Source organism: Lissotriton vulgaris, chromosome 12, assembly GCF_964263255.1.
Source record: "Lissotriton vulgaris chromosome 12, aLisVul1.2, whole genome shotgun sequence".
NCBI classification, from domain to species: domain Eukaryota; kingdom Metazoa; phylum Chordata; class Amphibia; order Caudata; family Salamandridae; genus Lissotriton; species Lissotriton vulgaris.
Genome location: NC_141700.1, coordinates 737,960,344 through 737,980,124, shown reverse-complemented (window position 1 = coordinate 737,980,124; position 19,781 = coordinate 737,960,344). Strand labels below are relative to the sequence as shown.

The 19,781-nt window shown below is 45.2% G+C and overlaps 1 protein-coding gene across 1 annotated transcript in view; it reads right to left on the bottom strand.

The window, feature by feature from the left end:
- The window catches only part of LOC147678461 (extracellular calcium-sensing receptor-like), a 47,268-nt gene extending 27,780 nt beyond the window's left edge, over positions 1–19,488 (bottom strand). The window contains exons 1-2 of the mRNA XM_086945644.1: positions 19,278–19,488; positions 2,707–2,966 (exon numbers count right to left, since the gene is read on the bottom strand). Coding sequence (XP_086801770.1) covers positions 2,707–2,966; positions 19,278–19,488 — 471 coding nt within the window. The remainder of the gene's footprint in view (positions 1–2,706; positions 2,967–19,277) is intronic.
- Positions 19,489–19,781: the final 293 nt, after the last annotated feature.

Below are 19,781 nucleotides of genomic sequence, written 5' to 3'. Positions count from 1 at the left end.
GCGTATCACTATCTAAAATCACATTGCAACAAAGTCACACCAGAGCCCACCTCAGCTATTTTTTATTCCCATGATGCCTGCATAGCCTGAACGATTCTGTCAGAAGCCTGTGGGGGCATTTCCCCACCCATTGTGGTTGCACAATCCAAATCCCTCCCTGGTGTCATATGGGGCGGGAGATGGAATCTGTAAATGTGTCCATCTTCCCTTGCTTGAACAACTTACCTTGGTGGTGTATGGATAGGTTCTACGTGTACAGCACTGCGAATGGAGGACAGTATGTATGGTAGTCCTAGGGCCAGGGGCCGGGGGATGGAGGTACATTCCAGACTGCTGTGGTGTTTGTGCCAAGCATGGTGAGTTATTTGCCTTGTTTTACCCCTCCATGGAAATATCCTAAGATGAGTTTCACCCAAATGGGAGACCCATTCCCCCTCCCCAGGAGGTGATATAGGGAGGATTGATCGGTTACATCTCTAGTAAGCGGTCTCTGCTGTTGTACCAGCCTGCAATCCCCAGGTCCAGGGGGATCGCACGAGAATCCAGGATTTGTTGCTCTTCCACCAGTCACAAGCAGGCCAATATTGAGAGCCCACAGGCCATCTTCTGCCATATGAAGGGGATGGGTCTGCAGATAAATGGGGCCGTAGAGAACCCCTATATTACTCACCGCCACTGAGATGGGGTGCCTTGCCCCTGTCCTCTACGCAATCTAGAAGCTCCCTGCAAGGGCCTCTCTTCCAGGCAGCATGCCACTCCTTTCAAACTAATTATAGCCCTCCTCTGATGCTGCCTGACAGGAGAAAGAGTGTGTCCCTGTTGGGGAGCAGGGATCATCCAAAGCTAAACCTCAGGATTTACCTCTCTCTGGAAACCATGGGGCACTCTTGGCTCACAGGTCTGTGTGTCCTTATTCCCACGGGTCCATGTTGAATCTTATCTGCAGGTCCATGCATCTTATGCCAAAGAGCAAGTCTCTGCCTTTTCAGGCCTTCTGCACAGTCATACCATGCTGTAGAAGTGTCTGAAGCTATTGCTTCTTAGTCCTTCTTTTGGGGGCCTGAGGAAGTGGTACATATGCAGATGTTTGTCAGATTATTAAGTGAGCCAAGCAGCGATAACTGAAAGCATGTCCACTCGGAAATCTTGTTGGAAGGTATTTGTTGACACAATAAGCCTCATATGGAAGATACCTTCATGCTGGTCAAATCTGCAAAGTGGAATTATTTACTCCTGTGTGAATGAGAGCTATAGAGTTACTTCTGCATTCCTACTATGCTTGAAACCTGTTTTCTTACATCTTCACTCAACACTGAAGTCATCATACAGAGAATGTATTCACTCTGAAGCTTGACCTTGGAGACATAAACCAAGGTATGCGTGAAATCTGTGTAAAGTGCAGCTATCTTATAAACTTTACTGTGACACTTGCATGCCCCTATCAAAAAGATCATTGACTGCTAAACATGACAAGTTAGCAACACCAGTAGCAGTGACACCATATAGAAATACCCTAACAAAACACAACACAATAGGTTAGAAAACATATATTTTTTTTAATGAAGAAATCTTTCATTTTCATATCAACACATTTTCAGAATAAGAAAGAAAGGTTGCATAACAAATATAGCATATGCAGAAATAGGTAAGTGATGATATAATGATAACTATTATGCATTCACTTTTTAAAATGTCCTGTTTTTGTAGTTCTTTTAAAAAAAGAGAAAGGCACTCCATTGTTTTTCTTTCATATGGCACTTTAATTATTATTTTACATTTGTCCTTCTCATTTATGCCCACCAAACTTTAAATAGACAAAAAAGGAAGCAATATGTACATCCACAAGACTGGGAATGAATCCATGGATAACGTCTATTATTAAATGATTTACGAAAATCTATGACTGGCATGGAACTTCATCAGCCATTAATGGGCTCCCAAATCTTTGACTTTGCCATTAATCAGATGTCCTTTTCAAGTGATCTTTGTATGTGTATTTCCTGTGCAATACTATAAATCATTGTCAGTTAACCTGAAATCATTATGTATCTTAGAAAATCATTTAATCACTGTATGTTTACATTGGTTGCAACAATCTTTGGTGCCCTAAAACCTGTTCTATGCTTCCAGAAACTTGTATCTTCTTCAAATAAGTCCTACAATTCTAAACTGCCCTCATAATATGATCAATTAGAATATTAGAATATTGAGTGCAATTAATTGGTACATGGTCAATAATGGTTTGTATAGATATTCAGCTCTTACAATGTTTCTCTTGCTGTTTTTCCCTGATTACCTAAAACATTGTAACATTGTGGATGGAATATGCTAAAAGCTTTAAATCCCTTTGCCTGGGCTGGAATGGTTCCGGTATATAACTTGGAAGAGGGCCGCTAAAACCTCCTAGAAGATGGCTACAATGGTATGATATACCTGAATAGGAGCACAGAACACAGGCTGTGTCCCTAATTTACAGCTGCAGAATCACTTATCAGCCAATGACCTTTCTTAATATTCTTAGTTGACCCCATATCGAAGTAGACCGGACAAGTTAAAATGAGTTGACGGACAAAAAACTTAAAATCTGGTGTTGGCTCATTAGACAGTTTACCTATAGAGACCTCTGTAGCAAATGGGCCTAATCAGTGTATTTCAGAAGCACATCAGTGACCACAATTCTCCCAGCTTTTAATTAGCAAGTATTACCTGAGGCAATCTGTAAAGTCCTAAGAGTCTGGCAATGGACACTGAAATGGTGGAACTGGACTCTCCAATGACGGCTGTGAGAAGTGATGAACCTTTGCACTTGTAGTTTGGGATGGGTTTTTCTTGTCCTGTCAACATCTGCATGCTGCTCTTGATGGCCTTCTTGGCTGAAGAACATGTGTTGTATATCAGGGTGCCCAGTGTAAAGTTTGGAAGGATGGTTTGATCCCCATTAATTTGATCAATGGCAAACACCATAGCTAGAACACAACCATAGGTTGTGACGCTGAAACTGAAGAGAAGAGAGCTGTTGTTTGTGTGTTGATTTCCTTTTGCTTTATCAGGAGAACAAAATACTTTCTCAAACAGATTATATAATCACAAGGCTCAGCAGTTCCCTTTTGGTGCACATGAAGTCAGATCATCAAAATCGTAACCTAAGGTAGGTGTGCATTTTACAGTACAAATTAGGTATGTATGTTCATATGAAGAAAATCTGTATTAATATAATAAAGAGAGAGCCCAAACCTTTGAGGCGGGTAATCTCAGGAACCACAGCACCAATCACAACAACCAATACAGCTTTGGAAAGGGCAGTTGCAGCAGAAGGACATAGGCTATGCAGACGCCCACCATATACATTTAAAAGGTAAAAGAACCGTGCCAGCAAAGTAGTCCCTTGTGGGAGTGTCTGCGTTGTGCTGTGGGTGTGTGCTGGGAGGCGTGACAAACGCTGGGGGCGGGTGGTACGTTCTGCCCTTCATGCCATGTCTCATATTGTGTGCTGTGGGCGTGTGCTGGGGGTGTGGGCGTGTGTGGGGCGCGGCATTACGGAAAAATAGCAAGCATTGTGCCCAATATTTCATTGTTTTTTTTCTTCCCAGGTTCTGTACATTCCAGCTCCAGGTGTCCACCCTGCTCCCTTTAAGTACCCATGCACCCCATAATCATAACCCACCCTTACTCCTTAAAATACCCCAACACCCTTAAACACTAACCCATCTTAACCCTATAAATATACCCTGTACCCCAAAACCCAAACCTATCCCTAAACCCTAAAAATACCCCTGTACCCCAAAACCCAAACCAAGCCCTAAACCCTAAAATACCTCTGTACCCCAAAACCCAAACCTAGCCCTGAACCCTTAAAATACCCCTGTATCCCAAAACCCAAACCTACCCATGAACCCTAAAAACTACAGCCCAAAAGAAATGTCCTCTTCATTTTTTGGGTCAGAGAATTGGTAAAGAATACAATAGCAAATCAAAACTTATACTTAAATTATGTTTTTTTAAACTTAAGCTCCAGAATATAGATAAGGACACTATTGTACATGCATCATTATCTCCCTACGCAAATTTTGTTCTGAGCTGCATCCTCTATGGAGGATGTGCCTCAAATGTTTTTGGATTTAGGACATATACAGTTGTAGAGTTCGCTTTGGAATCTCAAGCTTCAGGCACTATATAGATCTATCCATAAACGAGAGCTATAACATGACTGAACATTATGCAATCATTTATTTGCTTTATTTTTATTTTTGTATTTAGAGAACAAGTTGAGTCAAATGCTGTTGAGTCTATTATAACTCTTGGAAACAGGTATAGTAGTATAGGAGCAGTAATTAAAGGGATATTTGTTCTGCAACATCATCCAAGTGTTCCACCTGCTAGACAAGTGATGACTCACAAAACCAGGAGCAGTTGTATACTGTGCTCACTGTGCCTCATCTACAGTAGACGCTCCTCCAGAATGGAAAAGGCAAGGGTCATGTGGCCTGAGGCATTAAAATACCATATGGAGAGCTTCCTTTCAGTATTGCCAGGGCTGTAGTCCTTCCACACAGCACCAAAGACTTGAGGGGCAAGAGAAAGTGTCACTCACTTTTTGCAGGGGGCAGACAAGCTGAGCTCATTGAAATCACTCTGGAATTCTGACCAGAGAGTATTCACAGGCAACACAGCTCCAATCATGAGATCCCCTTCCTGTCGAAAGCCCGCCTCTTCCTGGCTTAGGAGTGAAAAACTACCAGGATCGGCTAGGCAGGGAAGAGAATTCAGGAGGGAAATCAGCATAATATTCATCCGGGCAGCTTGTTGCTGGTGAAGGGTGTGCATGACTCTGTCTCTGAAAGAGAAATCATAACATTTAAAACAGTTTCTAAAGCTGTAATGCAGAAAAGCAAGAAATACATTCAGTCATTTGGAAGTTGCGCTATCCTTCCACTGCTCATATTCCCTTAATCATTAAAGGTTAGGGAATTGCATTGTTTTCAAACAGTGAAGCCAACAATACATCTATTCTCAGGAAAACTTTTGTTTTAAGGCAGTCACCTGCCTTCGTGAGATTTTAAAGCACACCATATTTAGATATTGGTTGTTGAAAACATTGTAATTGTAATTGTAAGAATATTTATTAAGCGCGGTTGCTGCCCGCAGGCGTCCAAGCGCTGGGTTGAGGGAAATGGTGGGAAGAGGAGCTAGGGTACATAGGATTGAGCAAACAGCAGTGTCTTTAGGATTTTCCGGAATGCGAGGAGGTCTGGGTTGGACCGGAGTGAGATTGGGAGAGCATTCCAGAGTCTGGCGGTGTTCAGAGAGAACAGCCTACCTCCAGACCTGGCTCGCTTTACTCTGGGAACAACGGCGAGGAATGCCTCCGTCGACCGAAGGTTCCTCTTAGGGTGGTAGGGGGTGACAAGGTCGGTGTTAATGGCAGGGCCTGTTTTCCAGAAGGCGCGGTGCGCCAGGCACAGCGCCTTAAAGGCCACTCTCTGCTTCACTGGCAACCAGTGGAGACTTTTCAGGGCAGGTCTGGCCGACTGGGTGCGCGGAGTTTTCAGCAGGGTGCGTGCTGCACAGTTTTGAACAACTTGCAGTTTCCTGAGGGTCATCTCCGGAGCCCCCATGTATAGGGCGTTGTTTGAGTCCAGGCGGGATTGAATGAGACCTTGTACCGCCACCTTTTTGGCCTCTAGGGGCAGTAGCGGGAGAACTTTCCTCAGGATTCTAAGTAGGCCAAAACAAGTGGCGGACAGTTTTGTGGCCTGGGTGGAGAAGGAAAGTTTGTTGTCTAGCCACACTCCCAGGCTTTTAACACTTTCCTTGGGAGTGGGGGGAAGGCCTAGTGCACTGGGCCACAAGGAAGTGAAAGGCACAGGGGAGGTAGGGCCTAGGAGCATAAGCTCCGTCTTTTCTCCGTTTAATTTTAGGGAGGAGTTGGTCATCCATCCCTTAACGTCCTCTAGGCATTTTAGCAGGTCTGATGGGGAGTGCTTGTTGTTCTCCGTGGCCAGCGAGACCACAAGCTGGGTGTCGTCGGCGTATGACACGATTTTAATGCCATACGGTTCGACAACACCCGCCAGCGGCCTCATGTACACGTTGAACAATACAGGGCTCAAAGAGGAGCCCTGTGGCACTCCGCAGCTCAGGGGTTTTCTGGAGGACACTGTCTTTCCGTCAAAGATCTGAAACAACCTCCCAGACAGGAAGGAGTCAAACCACCTTAAAGCGTCACCTGAAACTCCGATGTTATAGAGACGGTCCAGCAAGGTGGTATAGCTGACCGTATCGAAGGCGGCACTTAGATCAAGGAGGATCACTGCCACTGACCCTCCCTGGTCCAGTATCCTTCTAGTTACTTTGGTGACTGCTAACAAGGCGGTTTCTGTGCCATGCTTCGGTCTGAAGCCTGTCTGGGATGTGTGTAATAGAGAGTGGTCTTCCAGGAACTGGGCCAGCTGCGCGTTTATATGCTTCTCTAACACCTTGCTAGCCCAAGGGAGAAGTGAGATGGGGCGGTAGCTGGAGTGGTCGTCTGGGTCTAGGCTGGGCTTCTTCAACAATGCCCGTACCTGAGCAAGCGGCTATGGACGTGTTTAGGAGATCCAGGATTATGGGCAGGGTGGCTTTGCTTGCCTGCATCAGGACTTCTGGAGGAGCGGGATCACAAGGGGAGCCCGACTTGACTTGTCGTGCCACCTTGCTTAACGTGTCGAGGTCCAGAGGATGGAAGTGCTCGAGGGAAGGCTGATCTGGGTGGAGGGGTGGTCTAGGGGGGAGTGGATTGATCAAATCGGGGGATGTGGCTGCAGTTGGGAAGGTGGAGTAGATTTTTTGGACTTTGTTGTGAAAAAAGTCCCCGAGCTCGTTGCATTGGTCCTGGGTTTTATTAGGAGGGGGGGCCATGTTGATGTTAGAACATTGCTTTATAATTTGGAAAATTTCTTTGGGCTTAGATTTCGCTTCTAGTATTTTCTCAGAGTAGTGGGTTGCCTGGGCTGATCTGATCCCTTCTTTGTAGGCTCTGATCGCCTCCTTGTAAGCAGCCTTTTTGTCTGGGAGGAAGTCTAAACGCCAGGCTCTCTCTCGTTGCCTGCAAAGGCGTTTTAGCTGTCTTAGAGAGTCGGAGAACCAGGGGGCAGATTTCTGTAGTCTCTTCGAGGAGGATCTATGAAGCGGGAGGATCGCGTCTAGCGAGTGGGTGATCCAACTCTCATATTGGACATTTGCCACATTGGGGTCTGGGCAGGGTGACGGGCGAGTGGAGTCCAGGTTGTGCAGCCAGAGCTCCAGTGGGAGTTTTGACCAGTTCCTCCTAGTGGTGACTTGGGGAGGTAGCTGGGGGGTCTTGTGTTTGACCCAAGTAAACGGGACCAGAAAATGGTCCGACCATGGAAGGGGGGTGGGTTGATCCACAGTTAGATTCAGGCAGTTACTAAATATAGGGTCGAGTAAATTGCCTTTTTCATGGGTCGGGGCTGCAACCAGTTGGAACAGTTGGAGAGCTTCCAGATCATCTCGTAGTTCCTGAGCAATGTGGTCTGAGGGGGAATTGAAGTGGAGATTGAGGTCCCCTAGGATTGTGTGGTTGGCGAAGGAAAGAATTCTTTGTGCTATAATTTCTGGAAGAGACCTGTGGAACTCTTTTACAGGCTCAGGGGGTCGGTAGATCAGGGTGCCGGAGAAAGTGCTATTTGCGTTGAACTCAATGCAGAATGCTACACTCTCGCAGTCAGGGATGGTTTCTGCTGTAGTGCGGCATCGGTACTGGTCCTTCAGAATAATCGCCAGACCTCCGCCTCTCCCTACCGGTCTATCCACTCTAAGGATATAGTAGCCTACGGGTAGGGCTTTTACCACGTCTGACTCAGAGTGAGCAGTGAGCCACGTTTCTGTCAGGAATAGCGCGTCTGGTTTTTGCTCCTCGAGCAGCATGGCAATCTGTGTGCTGCGTTTAGGTAAGGAACGGCAGTTTAGCGCGTACATACGGTACGTTTTTGTCGCGGCCGACGGAGATTTGCGAAAGGAGTGTTTGCACCCTGAACATCGGGCAGGTAGCTCTGTGGGTGAAAAGACATGGGGGCACTGGGCAATGGAAGTCCTACCTATGCTGTGTAAGGCCGCCGAGCTGTATATACTTAAGGTATATGCTTACCTAGTTTTATAATATAAATGCACCACTAACCATCGACTTTTAATATAACAAACACAAATTGACTATACATTGGCCTGATGTGGTCTTGATATTTACAGTTCTATAACTTCGAGTTTAGAAAATATCTGTAAAATAGAGACTTACCTTGATGACCACTCCTTAACAATAAATTAGCTTACTGATATGATTTCTAACAATCATTTCTAGAAATCACATTGATGGCCTAATATACTGGTGATACCTCTCTAAGGGAATGAACATTCACTGGGTTTTGAATGGAAGATTTTAGTTGCCATAGGTGAGCACTCAAAATACGTTTTTAATGCTCAAAACCATAGTGAGTTCCCCATCCACTAAGTTACAATCATTGGCATTGGCATTAATGCTAAAAGAGAACATCAACTAAATGTATGAGCAACCAGTCTTGGTTCCAACATTGTCGTTCAGCTTTACCTTTAGCTTGCTATTTTTCTGTTCATACCACCATGGCCGCAGGACCATCGGCATAGCAGAAGACTTGGCCTTGGACATATGTGGAGTAATGAACAAGACCAAATTCCAAGGTGGAATGAGCTGTACATCAACAAAATAACATAATTGTCCCAAAACTCACAGGACAATATTATTTCCAGGGTCGAAATCAGATGGGAATTAATTGATTAAAGTCTTAGAGATTTCAGTAAAAATTATTTACTTGAATCTTTCTCTTGTAAACTCAGCCTCGTCTAATATATCTATCTATCTATATAGATGTTTATATGTACATCTATATAGATGTTTATATGTACATATCTATATATACACACATGTATATATATATATATATATATATATATATATATATATATATATATATATATATATATATATATATATATATATATACACACATACACACACACACACACACACACACACACATATATATATATATATATTTATATATATGTATATATATATATGTATACATACATATATATATATTTGTGAAATCATCTTCCTCGGAAAAAGCGAAGACAGCAGTAACTCCCTTAATTTCTTTAGGGCCATCTGCTCCCTCTTTTTCTGTTCCCAAAGCCCATGTTCCTTACCTGGGAAAGAGAGAAATCAGTGGTTCCTCAATTGTTCCCATTTGGCCAACTGTGTACCATGCTACACCACAATTCCGGACTTGCATTTTGAACTGTATGTATGTATATGTGTAGTATTTGGTAATCGCAAAGCTAGCCAAAAGGCAGCAGAACTATAAAGCTCCATGCTGCAACTGTGCAGTGATATGCAGTGCTGTACAAAACTCACCAATAAACTAAACAAATATGTGCAACAGATGGTAAATTATGTAACAAGTGTGGCTAATCCATAATGAGTCAGAAAATACTGTCAGTGAGGCAGGAAAAGTGCAGTGAGTCTGAACATTAATTCCTTATTGTAAGAGGCGAATGCACAGGTATAAATGTAATATTGTAGCAACTCTCTCCTGTGAGATCAGTACAGTGAATAGCTACAGTAACATGCCTTTAAAACAGTCAGCAGTCAAAGAGGGGTCCTCTTGTGCACACATCACTGTCTTACCTTAAATGTTGATGTACAGACATCTGCAGGGAGTGCCTGCCGCTGTGGCTCTCTGCTCTGACAGTCATAAACTGCAGAAACTGTCTCAGGGTTGCATTAGAAGTCATTCAATAAGGAACTTATTTATACCCTGTCTTCAGTATTGGATCATTTGCAGCACAGCATACATAATTAGACACTCACACAAAGGAGCACACACAGACCCCCTTGGGTCCCACTTTAAAAATGCATAACAAATGCTCCCTTTTATGTAGAAAGCTATAATGAGCAAGTGATAGTTACAGAGAGATTTCCTGAAGATAGAAACTCTTGATTCTGTAAACCAGGACATATTTGCAGAGATTTAGCTATATTTTGTTACATTATAATTGGTTAACAGAGCAAGCTCTTGTAAAGTAACATTGAAGATACCTGTCATTGTAAATTACACAATGTTAATATAACAATCCAGGGACTAGATGCAAAATATAAGTGATTGCTTTGAAATTCAGGGAAGGATGACACAAACTGAGCTGGTTGAGTGGTGATGTATGGCTTAGTTCTGATTGCAAAACATTTTTGACTGGCGTGGTTTCACGTCCTTGATGACAAGTTAAGGCAATGCTCGGTGCAAACAACTTTTATCACCATATTATAAAAGCAGAAATCTTTCCTTGGCAATGTTTGCTAATAATGTGTATATTTGCTGTGTGACTTTCTGTTGTGGTGGTGATGTGTTATGTTGTTTCTGCAGCTGTGTTTTTGTTCTGCAGTATTGCAATATGATATTTTTGGGTTGCACTGTGGTTGTTGTGCTGATTTCTTTTTTGTTGTGCCGTGCTATTTTTAATTCTGAAATGTTGCTTTATTCCTGTTATTGTGTTGTAGTCTGTTGATTACTTCACATATTTCAACACATGCTACTACATTTCGAGCAAAAGCAGCACATTGTTTTAAAGTTCTAGTGACTTCAACCATTAATTCTATCTAATGTGGTAAAATAGCACTTTTTCAGCTCTTCTTAGGACACCAGGTACCCAATAAGGTGATAAAGTAATGTATTACATTATCAATTGCAGTGCTCACAGCAAGTGATACAGACCCTGGTTGCAGATTTTGGGTTACTAGTGTCTTACATAGTTGTGGAGTTGGATCACTGGTCTCATACTACCTGAAATTGTGTTAAAAATGTTTCCTTGTCATTGGAACTCTTTTGGTATGTGCTGTTCTTGCAATCCCTAAAGAAGCTAAAGAGAATGACTCATGCCAATAAGATAACACAAAGTTACGTAACATCATATCGCAACACAATAATTAAGACATAATGTAACACAACTACTACCATATAAGACAACTCGAAGCAATAATGCAACACACAAACACAAGCAACACAGAAGAAAATAACCCAAAACATCACAACCATAGAATGCAACAATATTACAAAACACAAAACACTACCACAACAACACAGCCACATGAAGCACAAAAACAACACAATGAAAACTTGCAAATTAATAACAAAATATTAGTACAACTGAAAGCTGCGCACAACCACTATGCCAACACAATAAACCATAATAACACAATAGCACACAATAACAACTGCACAGAAAAGAGCCACAAGTCAACACAAAAACAAAAGACAAACAAAACACTACAACACAACTCTGGATCACAAAAGAAAGTATTTTTTAGGGCAGCCGCGAGCCACATAGACCGTCTTTTCTCGGAACATACACCAGTCCACGTTTGTTTCCCAAGTTCTCAATGTGGGTGGTGTTGCTGCTCCCCAGACCTGCGCAATATCTCTTTTTGCTATCAAAAACCCTTAAGTAACCGATTGTTTTTTAGATGTGCATTTAAATCAGTAGGTTCCCAAATGTTCAGGAGACATCTGTGTGCTTCCTGGAGGATAACCATTTCAAGTACAATCAATCAATCAATCAGAGTACTTGTAAAGCGTGCTACTTACCCGTGAGGGTCTCAAGACGCTATAGGGGGCGGGGGTGCTGCTGCTGCTCAAGGAGCCAGGTCTTGAGGAGTCTTCTGAAGGTGAGTAGGTCTTGGGTCTGCCGTATGTGGGTAGGGAGGGTGTTCCAGGTCTTGGCGGCGAGGTAGGAGAAGGATCTGTCGCCGGCGGTCGTTCGTTGGATGCGGGGGACAGTGGCAAGGGCGAGGCTGGTGGAGCGGAGATGGCGGGTGGGGGTGTAGAAGCTGAGTCTGCAGTTCAGGTAGGTTGGTCCATCGTGGAGTGCTTTGTGTGCGTGGGTGAGGAGCTTGAAGGTGATCCTCTTGTCGACAGGAAGCAAGTGTAGGTCTCTCAGGTGGGGGCTGATTTGGCTGCAGCGGGGGACGTTGACGATCAGTCGGGCGGAGGCGTTTTGGATGCATGTAGTCGTCATAGGTGTTTGGCTGGGATTCCTGCGTAGAGTGCGTTGCCGAAGTCCAGTCTTGTGCTGACGAGGGCCTGTGTCACTGTTCTTCTTGTTTTGGTCGGGATCCACTTGTAGATCCTGCGGAGCTTGCGGAGGGTGTTGTAGCAGGAGGAGGAAACGGCGATGACCAGCTTAGACATGGAGAGGGAGGAGTCAAGGATGAAACCTAGGTTGCGTGCATGGTCAGTGGGTCTTGGTGCTGTTCCCAGTGTGGTCGGCCACCAGGAGTCATCCCAGGCTGAGGGGGTGGGTCCGAGGATGAGGACCTCTGACTTGTCCGAGTTCAGCTTCAGACGGCTGTTCCTCATCCAGTCGGCGAGGTTGGTTTTGGCAGTGTGTGGGTCGTTGGTGAGAGAGAGGATGAGCTGGGTGTCGTCAGCGTAGGAGATGATGTTGAGGTTGTGATGGCGGGCCACTTGTGTGAGGGGGGCCATGTAGATGTTGAACCGCGTCGGGCTGAGAGAGGAGCCCTGGGGGACACCGCAGATGATGTTGGTGGCTTCGGATCGGAAGGGTGGGAGGCGGACGCTCTGGGTTCTGCCGGAGAGGAAGGACGTGGGGGGTGTTTTGAATCTCGGACAGAAGGAGCATGTCGCAGATGTGAGGTAGGAAGAATATCTGGAGCCAAGGCCGCGGTGCATGAATCGCTGTGGTTAGTGGCCGGTTGGGTGGCGGATGAAGCTAGATGAAGGAGGGATAGGAGGGAGCGATTCATGCACCACGGTCTTGGCTCCAGGTAATGCCACTTGCCTTAATACCCCCAACCCACACAAACCCCCCCTCCCCAGCCTACCATCCACAGAATGCCACTCCAATAGTCGGTCCACAGTAAATCGTGCCTGCGCATTTCCCTAACGCCCTTCCTTTGCCCCCATGTACAGCACTGCCTTCAAACCCAACCCAGTCCTGATGATGATCTCGATTCATGTGGATCGAAACGTCATTGTGAGGAAAAGTCCGCACTTACCCGGAATATGCAGATTAAGCATGGGCGAATTTTGCGAATTTGCGATCCGCAAATTTGCGGATTTGCGAATTCGCAATCCGCAAAATTCGCAAATTTGCGGATTTTTGTTTTTTTGCGTGTTTGCGGGGTTTTTTGCGTGTTCGCGGGGCTTTTTGCGTCTTTGCGAGCCGCTTGCCTAGCGAAGTTACCCATGCAGTCGTTTATGGGAGAGGGAGAGATAGATAGATAGATAGATAGATAGATAGATAGATAGATAGATAGATAGATAGATAGATAGATAGATAGATAGATAGAAAGAGAGAGAAAGAGAGGGAAAGAGAGAGGGAGAGATAGAACGAGAGAAAGAAGGAGAGGCCGGATCTCTGAAGGGCCAGATTCCTGAGTTGCCCCTACAGAACATACAGCTTTTTATTTTTAGCAAAATGCATATGAAAATTGTGCTGTAAAGGTCTCTTTTAGTTTAACCCCTCCTGACAACTCAAAATGGGTGTATTTGCCATCCTCTCCCTTCCTCCTGTTTTTTATATCTGTAAGTGCTTCCTGATGAGGTTTAATTCCTTGGACAGGTGCCTCGTTGCCTACTTGTAACTATTCTCTGACCCTGCTTCAAGGGTCAGAGCAGGGTCAGAGAATAGTTGCAAGTAGGCAACGAGGCGCCAGGAAGCAATTAGCAGCAGGTGTCCAAGTTGAAGTTAATTTGTTTGTAACCCTTTTGTAAAAGGTTACAAAGAAATTAGGTTCAACTTTTGCACCTGCTGCTGTAACCCTTGGTTGCCTTAAAATTCGTCCCCGCTGCTTCGCGGATTTTACTGCGATTTCGCGAGATTCGCGGATCGCGAAATCGCGGAAAATCTGCAAATTCGCCTGCAAAACGGATTTTACGCCCACCCTTAATGCAGATGCGTCCGTGGGGACTACAACGCCCATGTTCGTCTCCCGTGTTTCCACATGCAGATACCGGTCATCGGGTTGACCCGGAAGTTCAACCCCCATACCCCGGAAGAGTGAAGGGAGAACCAGTGAAAAGCACGCTGGGTCAGAACACTGGCGGGAGAGAGGACGCGGAAGGAGTACAAGGTCGCAAGACGGAGCAGAATAGATAAGACGCGGGACCCGAGAGAGAAGACGCGGGACCCGAGAGAGAAGACGCGGAACCCAAGAGAGAAGGCGCGGGACCCGGTGGTGAAGACGCGGGACCCAATTTGGAGGATACCGAAAACCAGGACGACGGAGAGGAAAGCTGGTTGGAGGACTGGTGGTGTCCGGAGGAGGCTGGAAGGCGGCCGTAACTTGGAGGAGAGTTACGGCGGGGTCGGTGAGTGTAACCGGCTCGGGGTCACAGAGGGAGGGGGCGGAAGGAGTTAACGGGAGGGTAGAGCACAACGGAGTATCACATGTACCTTGTGTGTAATGTGTTCAAACTAGAATATACAGCCAAATACTCAGGGTTCTCTCCTTGACACTTAAACTCACCATTCCCAGTTCACGCTACCAGAGTCCCTTTACCCTAGGCACTTAAAAATTACCGTCCCCACTTTCCCGTATCGTGATAAGGAAAACTCAGTACCATCCTGTCACTGTGTTAATCTCTACAAAGTCACAACGGTCTGGTGAAGGGATAAGAAACCCCACATGTATACAAGAGCTCCATTCTGACGGTACCCCTATATTGTTTGTTTCTATCCTTCTATGAGCCTCCGGAAAAACCAACCCGGTCCAGAAGAACCAGAGGGCAAGAAAGCAACTTTGCACGCCTCCAGTTCATCCAGCTCATCACGGGAATTGTCAGAGGAAGAAGAAATTCAAACCACCCAACCCTTTTCACTTCCCTCTACTATCAATAAATCCACTTCTAAACTTTTATTGCAGCCTCCACGCCTGTTTATCAAACCCGCGCTCCCACAGTCGTCAACACACCAGCGCAGCCATAGGCGCTTCATACAGAATGGTTCATGAACAGAAAAAATTGCATTCAATTAGAAGCTAAACTCCTGAAGTCATCCAGAACCATACTGTACCAATTATTCACTGTATATATTGTTCCACTAATTTCTTTGCGCCGCCCACACTGTTCACATTGTCACCTGAGTTGCTACTTCGGTTCTTTCACTCACAAACCACGAGCACCACATGCAATTTGGGTTGTTACGGATTGCTTTTATTTATGTAAATACAGTGCTGTTACAACTGTAAATTACTCATTTTGCCTTTCCTTTTTTAGATCTAAAGATTTATATAAATGATGCCATGAGCACATGCTACAATCAAATAGAGTCTCCTTGTCTCCTTGTGGATAATGATGTCATCTGTGGCGGTGATGAGGGCTGTCTTGGTGCTGTGGTATCTTCTTAATCCGGACTGGGATGGGTCCAAGATGTTGTTGTCTTCCAGGTGGCGGGCCAATTGCATGTTGACGATTTTCTCGATGACCTTTGCCAATAACCCTGTGTATATCCCTCCAATATGTCTGAATGTGCTTGCCGTCCCATATAATGTGCATGTAGGTACCCGGGAGTCCACACCCCCTCCGGCAATCCCCCCACTTATTTTACTCATTTGTACTAAGCGGGGGCCTGTAATATATGTCCTGTGCAGGATTTTGAGTTGCACGAGTCTGAGCCACGCCAGGATTGCTACAGCCTTGGGGGAAGACACTGCTTCTTGCCACTCGTCATCGTCCATCTCTATACCCCTGCCAACCACCATTGCAGAGTACTTCGATGGGACTAGATCAAGGGTGTTTTGCAAAACATAGAGGAAATGGGGAAGGAACATGATTTTAAAAAGGGCCACTTTACCCAGGAGAGAGAGGGGAAGTGTTTTCCAGATGGCTACATCTTGTTTGAGTCCCAACAGCGGGGGAAGCAGGTTGTTGTATCGAAGCATTGGATCTAGAGAGAGAAATATACCAAGTATTTGAATCCCGTAGTACCGATTTGAATCTGACAATTTCGAGGTAGAGTCGGTGTCTCTCCCTAGAGAACATATAGATGAGACTTTGACCAATTTATAGTGAATCCAGAGTATCTGCCGAATATAGCTAGGATGTCTAGTACTGCGATTAGGGATTTTCTAGGGGAGGCTAGGTAAAGTAAAATGTCGTCAGCATAGAGCGATATGCGGTCCTCCCAGTCTAGGGCCCAACGCAGACCCCGTGTAACCGGGTCCCTCCGAATCCATGCCGCAAGCGGTTCTAGTGCAAGGTCAAAAAGGAGAGGGGAAAGAGGGCATCCTTGACCGGTTCCACGACTAAGGTCAAAGGTGTCAGTTTTTTTATTATTAACCACCACCTGAGCCAAAGGCCTCGTATACAGGAGGTGCACCCATTGAATGAAATTTGGACCAAACCCCCTTTTCTGGAGCACAGCCATCAGATATTGGCACTCAGTAGTATCGAACGCCATGGTAGCATCCAGGGACACCAGTACAGCTGGATCCAGTATCGCTGACGCTCTACTTAACACTCCATGGACTCTACGTAGGTTTAATGCTGTGTTAAGGTGAGATATAAAGCCGGATTGATCTGGGTGCACAAGGCTGGATATGATTTTAACCAGTCTATTAACTAGCCTATTGGCCAAAACTTTAGCAAGAATCTTGGGTTCAGCGTTAAGGAGTGAAATCGGTCTATAATTGGAGCAGGCCATTTTACATTTACCTTCCTTATGAATGGTTACGATGGTAGCCACCCGTTGGTTGACTGGAATTATCCCCCGCTCTATGCTTTCCTCAAACATGGCTCTCAAATAGGTGGCAAATTTGTCCGGTTTGAGTTTATAGAGTCCAATCAGAATACCGTTAGGGCCTAGGGCTTTCCTTGAGTTCAGCAACCGGATTGCCTGCGCTATTTCATCCACTGTTAAGACACTGTCTAGGAATTGCTGATCTACTAAGGAGAGGGTGGGAAGCGCTATATCTCCCAGCATTTCAGAGGAGACCTCCTCTGTGTAGGGCGCCAACGCAGTGTACACCTCAGCAAAATGTTGTGCATATATATATATATATATATATATAAATATATTTATATACCATGAAATTGATTTTACCTATTGCAACTGGCTTAAAACAAATTTGATGCTTCATTCTTTTATCTTGTTTTAGATGTTTTATATTCTATTATATATTATATGTATGAAGTCGCAATGTAAGATTTTGAGCAATCAAAAATAAATAATTATTATTATCTGCCAAAAATGGTATCCGGAGAGGCAACAGGCTAGGGATACTATCAGAATAATGCCCACCTTTAACTCACCATGGGCACATGAAATGTATCATAGGGGTCCACAGCCTGGAAGAGTATTGGCCTACAGTGGCATACCAAATGTGGCAAGGTTGTCATTGCTACTAGTCTACCAGATCCATAAAAGGCACAGACATGGGTCCACCACAATCAAGTCACATACAACAAGTGTACCATTACTTTGTATACATTGGTGTTTCCTAACTCACTACCATGAAGTCCAAGTCCATATGTACCCAGGTATGTTGATAAGACATGTGTCTTCCTGCACATTACAATCATATCCAGCATGCTTCTCCTAAACTGTTGAATGTTGCGACTATGTTGACATCTGAAAGCATGAGCTATGTGGAATTGAGATTTTAAAACAAAAGGTTTGTGACTTCATGTCACACTCATGGCCAAAACTAATGTTGACATTGACACCCAGCCAATGTGTGCACCATAATCTTGACTACATACTCACCAAGTGCTCATACTCCAAGGACCACATGCAATCCATGCTGTACTAACATAATTGTATAGGTACACTACTAATTATACATGATTTACAGTTAACTAAAAACCAATTTTGGGGATGCAGAAATCTGTAAACTAAAGTTTGAACCTTCTTTATAAATAACAAAAGGTCAATGGCCAGTCCAAAGATCTCTGACATGTTGGCCTGAAGAGTCCTGCCCATATACTCTTGCCTGCACATCTTCTGCAAAGGGACACCTCCCCTGGGAGAGGCATCTAAGGGTCAGGCAGGCACCAAAGGGACAAGACTGGAGTAGACTGGATTGGGTTTTGAGAGAGATGGAATCAGGAGGGGGTGGGCAACTGCAGTATTAGGGTCAGATGGAGGGGGTGGGTCAACTGCAGTGGGAGTGCCATATGGAGGGAGGATGGGTCGACTGAAGTGGGAATGTCAGAGGGGGCGTGGGACAAAAGCAGTGTGAGGGATAAATGAAGGGTGGGATAGTCTGAGCTTTATGAGTTTTGGGATCTTGTAAGGGGTAAGGGTATGAAAGGGAATAGGGAGGGCAGGTGACTTCTTGGGGTGGTATTTTTTGGGTGTGGAGGTACTGGGTTGGGATATGGAAGTATGAGTTTCTGGAGGGGGTTGGGACTTCAGAGACTGGTGGGATTTTCATTTGGTAGGTGATTTGGGGCTACTTATTTTCAGTGGGTGAGGTGGGGGTCTGATGGAAATGGCAGGGTCTGACAGTGGATTTCTTCTTCTTGGGAAGGGGTTGGTTGGTTTGGGTAGAGAAGAGGTCAAGGGCAAAGAGGTGGACTTTCTGGGCAGAGTGCGTACAAGGAGAGGCAAGGTAGGGGTTGTGGAGGCAGAGGGTTGTGTGATCTGCAGCCTGTCTGTGGACGCTAACGTCTGGTGGTATGTCTGCGGTGGTGAGCATGCCGTCTGTCTTGTGAGTGTGCGTGCATGTGTGTTTGTCCTTGTATCTGTGTGTTTGTGTGCTACATGTGACTGTTAAGAAGGATGCATATGTATTTTTGTGTGTGCTTGGGTCAGGGAGGGTAGTTGGGACTGTGGATGGAAAAGCGGAAGCAGGGGGGTGGGACACCTGGATCTGGGATAATGCCGCCATCAGTGTTAAGGCCAGAGCCTGACTGGATCTCTGTAGGGCAGACATGTCTGAGTGAATACCCTCCAGAAATTATACCATTTGTGTGAAATGATTTGCATGCACCTGGTGGACATTTAGCTCTGCTGTCTGCCCCACAGAGATCTGCCTTGGGATTTCAATGGCCTCCACACTCAGGGCAGCAGGGGAGACTGAGGCAGGGGGTGAGGTGCCTGGCGCAGAGGGGAGCAGCCGCTGAAAATGGGCTGGGTAGCAGCTGGGAGGGTGGGGAAGGCAGGGGTGGTGGTGAACTCTAATGTAGAGGATTCAGTCCCTGGGCCATCCACCACCACATGGGAGTCCTCACCAGAGCTTGAGCTTGTCATGGAGCCAACAGATGTTTTGTCCAACATGCCCTCAGTGAGGATCCCCTCATCCTCCGTGACACTGGTTCCTTCTTGCTTGAACTCAGCACTGGAACCAGCCGGGTGAGCTGCTCTCCCTTGTTCCATGGCACTGCTTCCTCCGCTTGCCAGTTTTGATGTTGTGACAAAGAAGTAAAATGGATCACGAGTCATCCGCATATGCTTGACACAAGTATCATCACAAATCTTCACAGACTAACCAACTACATCAATTGGACTTGTGCGATTATTTTTGATACTGATCTATAAATACCCCATTTTAGCATGGAAGTCAACCTATGCACCATCAAACATAATGTTATCAGTGGCATTGGGTGTAGCAATATCAAAGTCCACAACCACAATATCAACTACTTCACTATGTACCAGCTGATGTATTGTCTTTCGCTACTATCGGTCTTGTTTCATGACATACCTGTCTCGTCTAATGCAAGGGTGTTTAGACC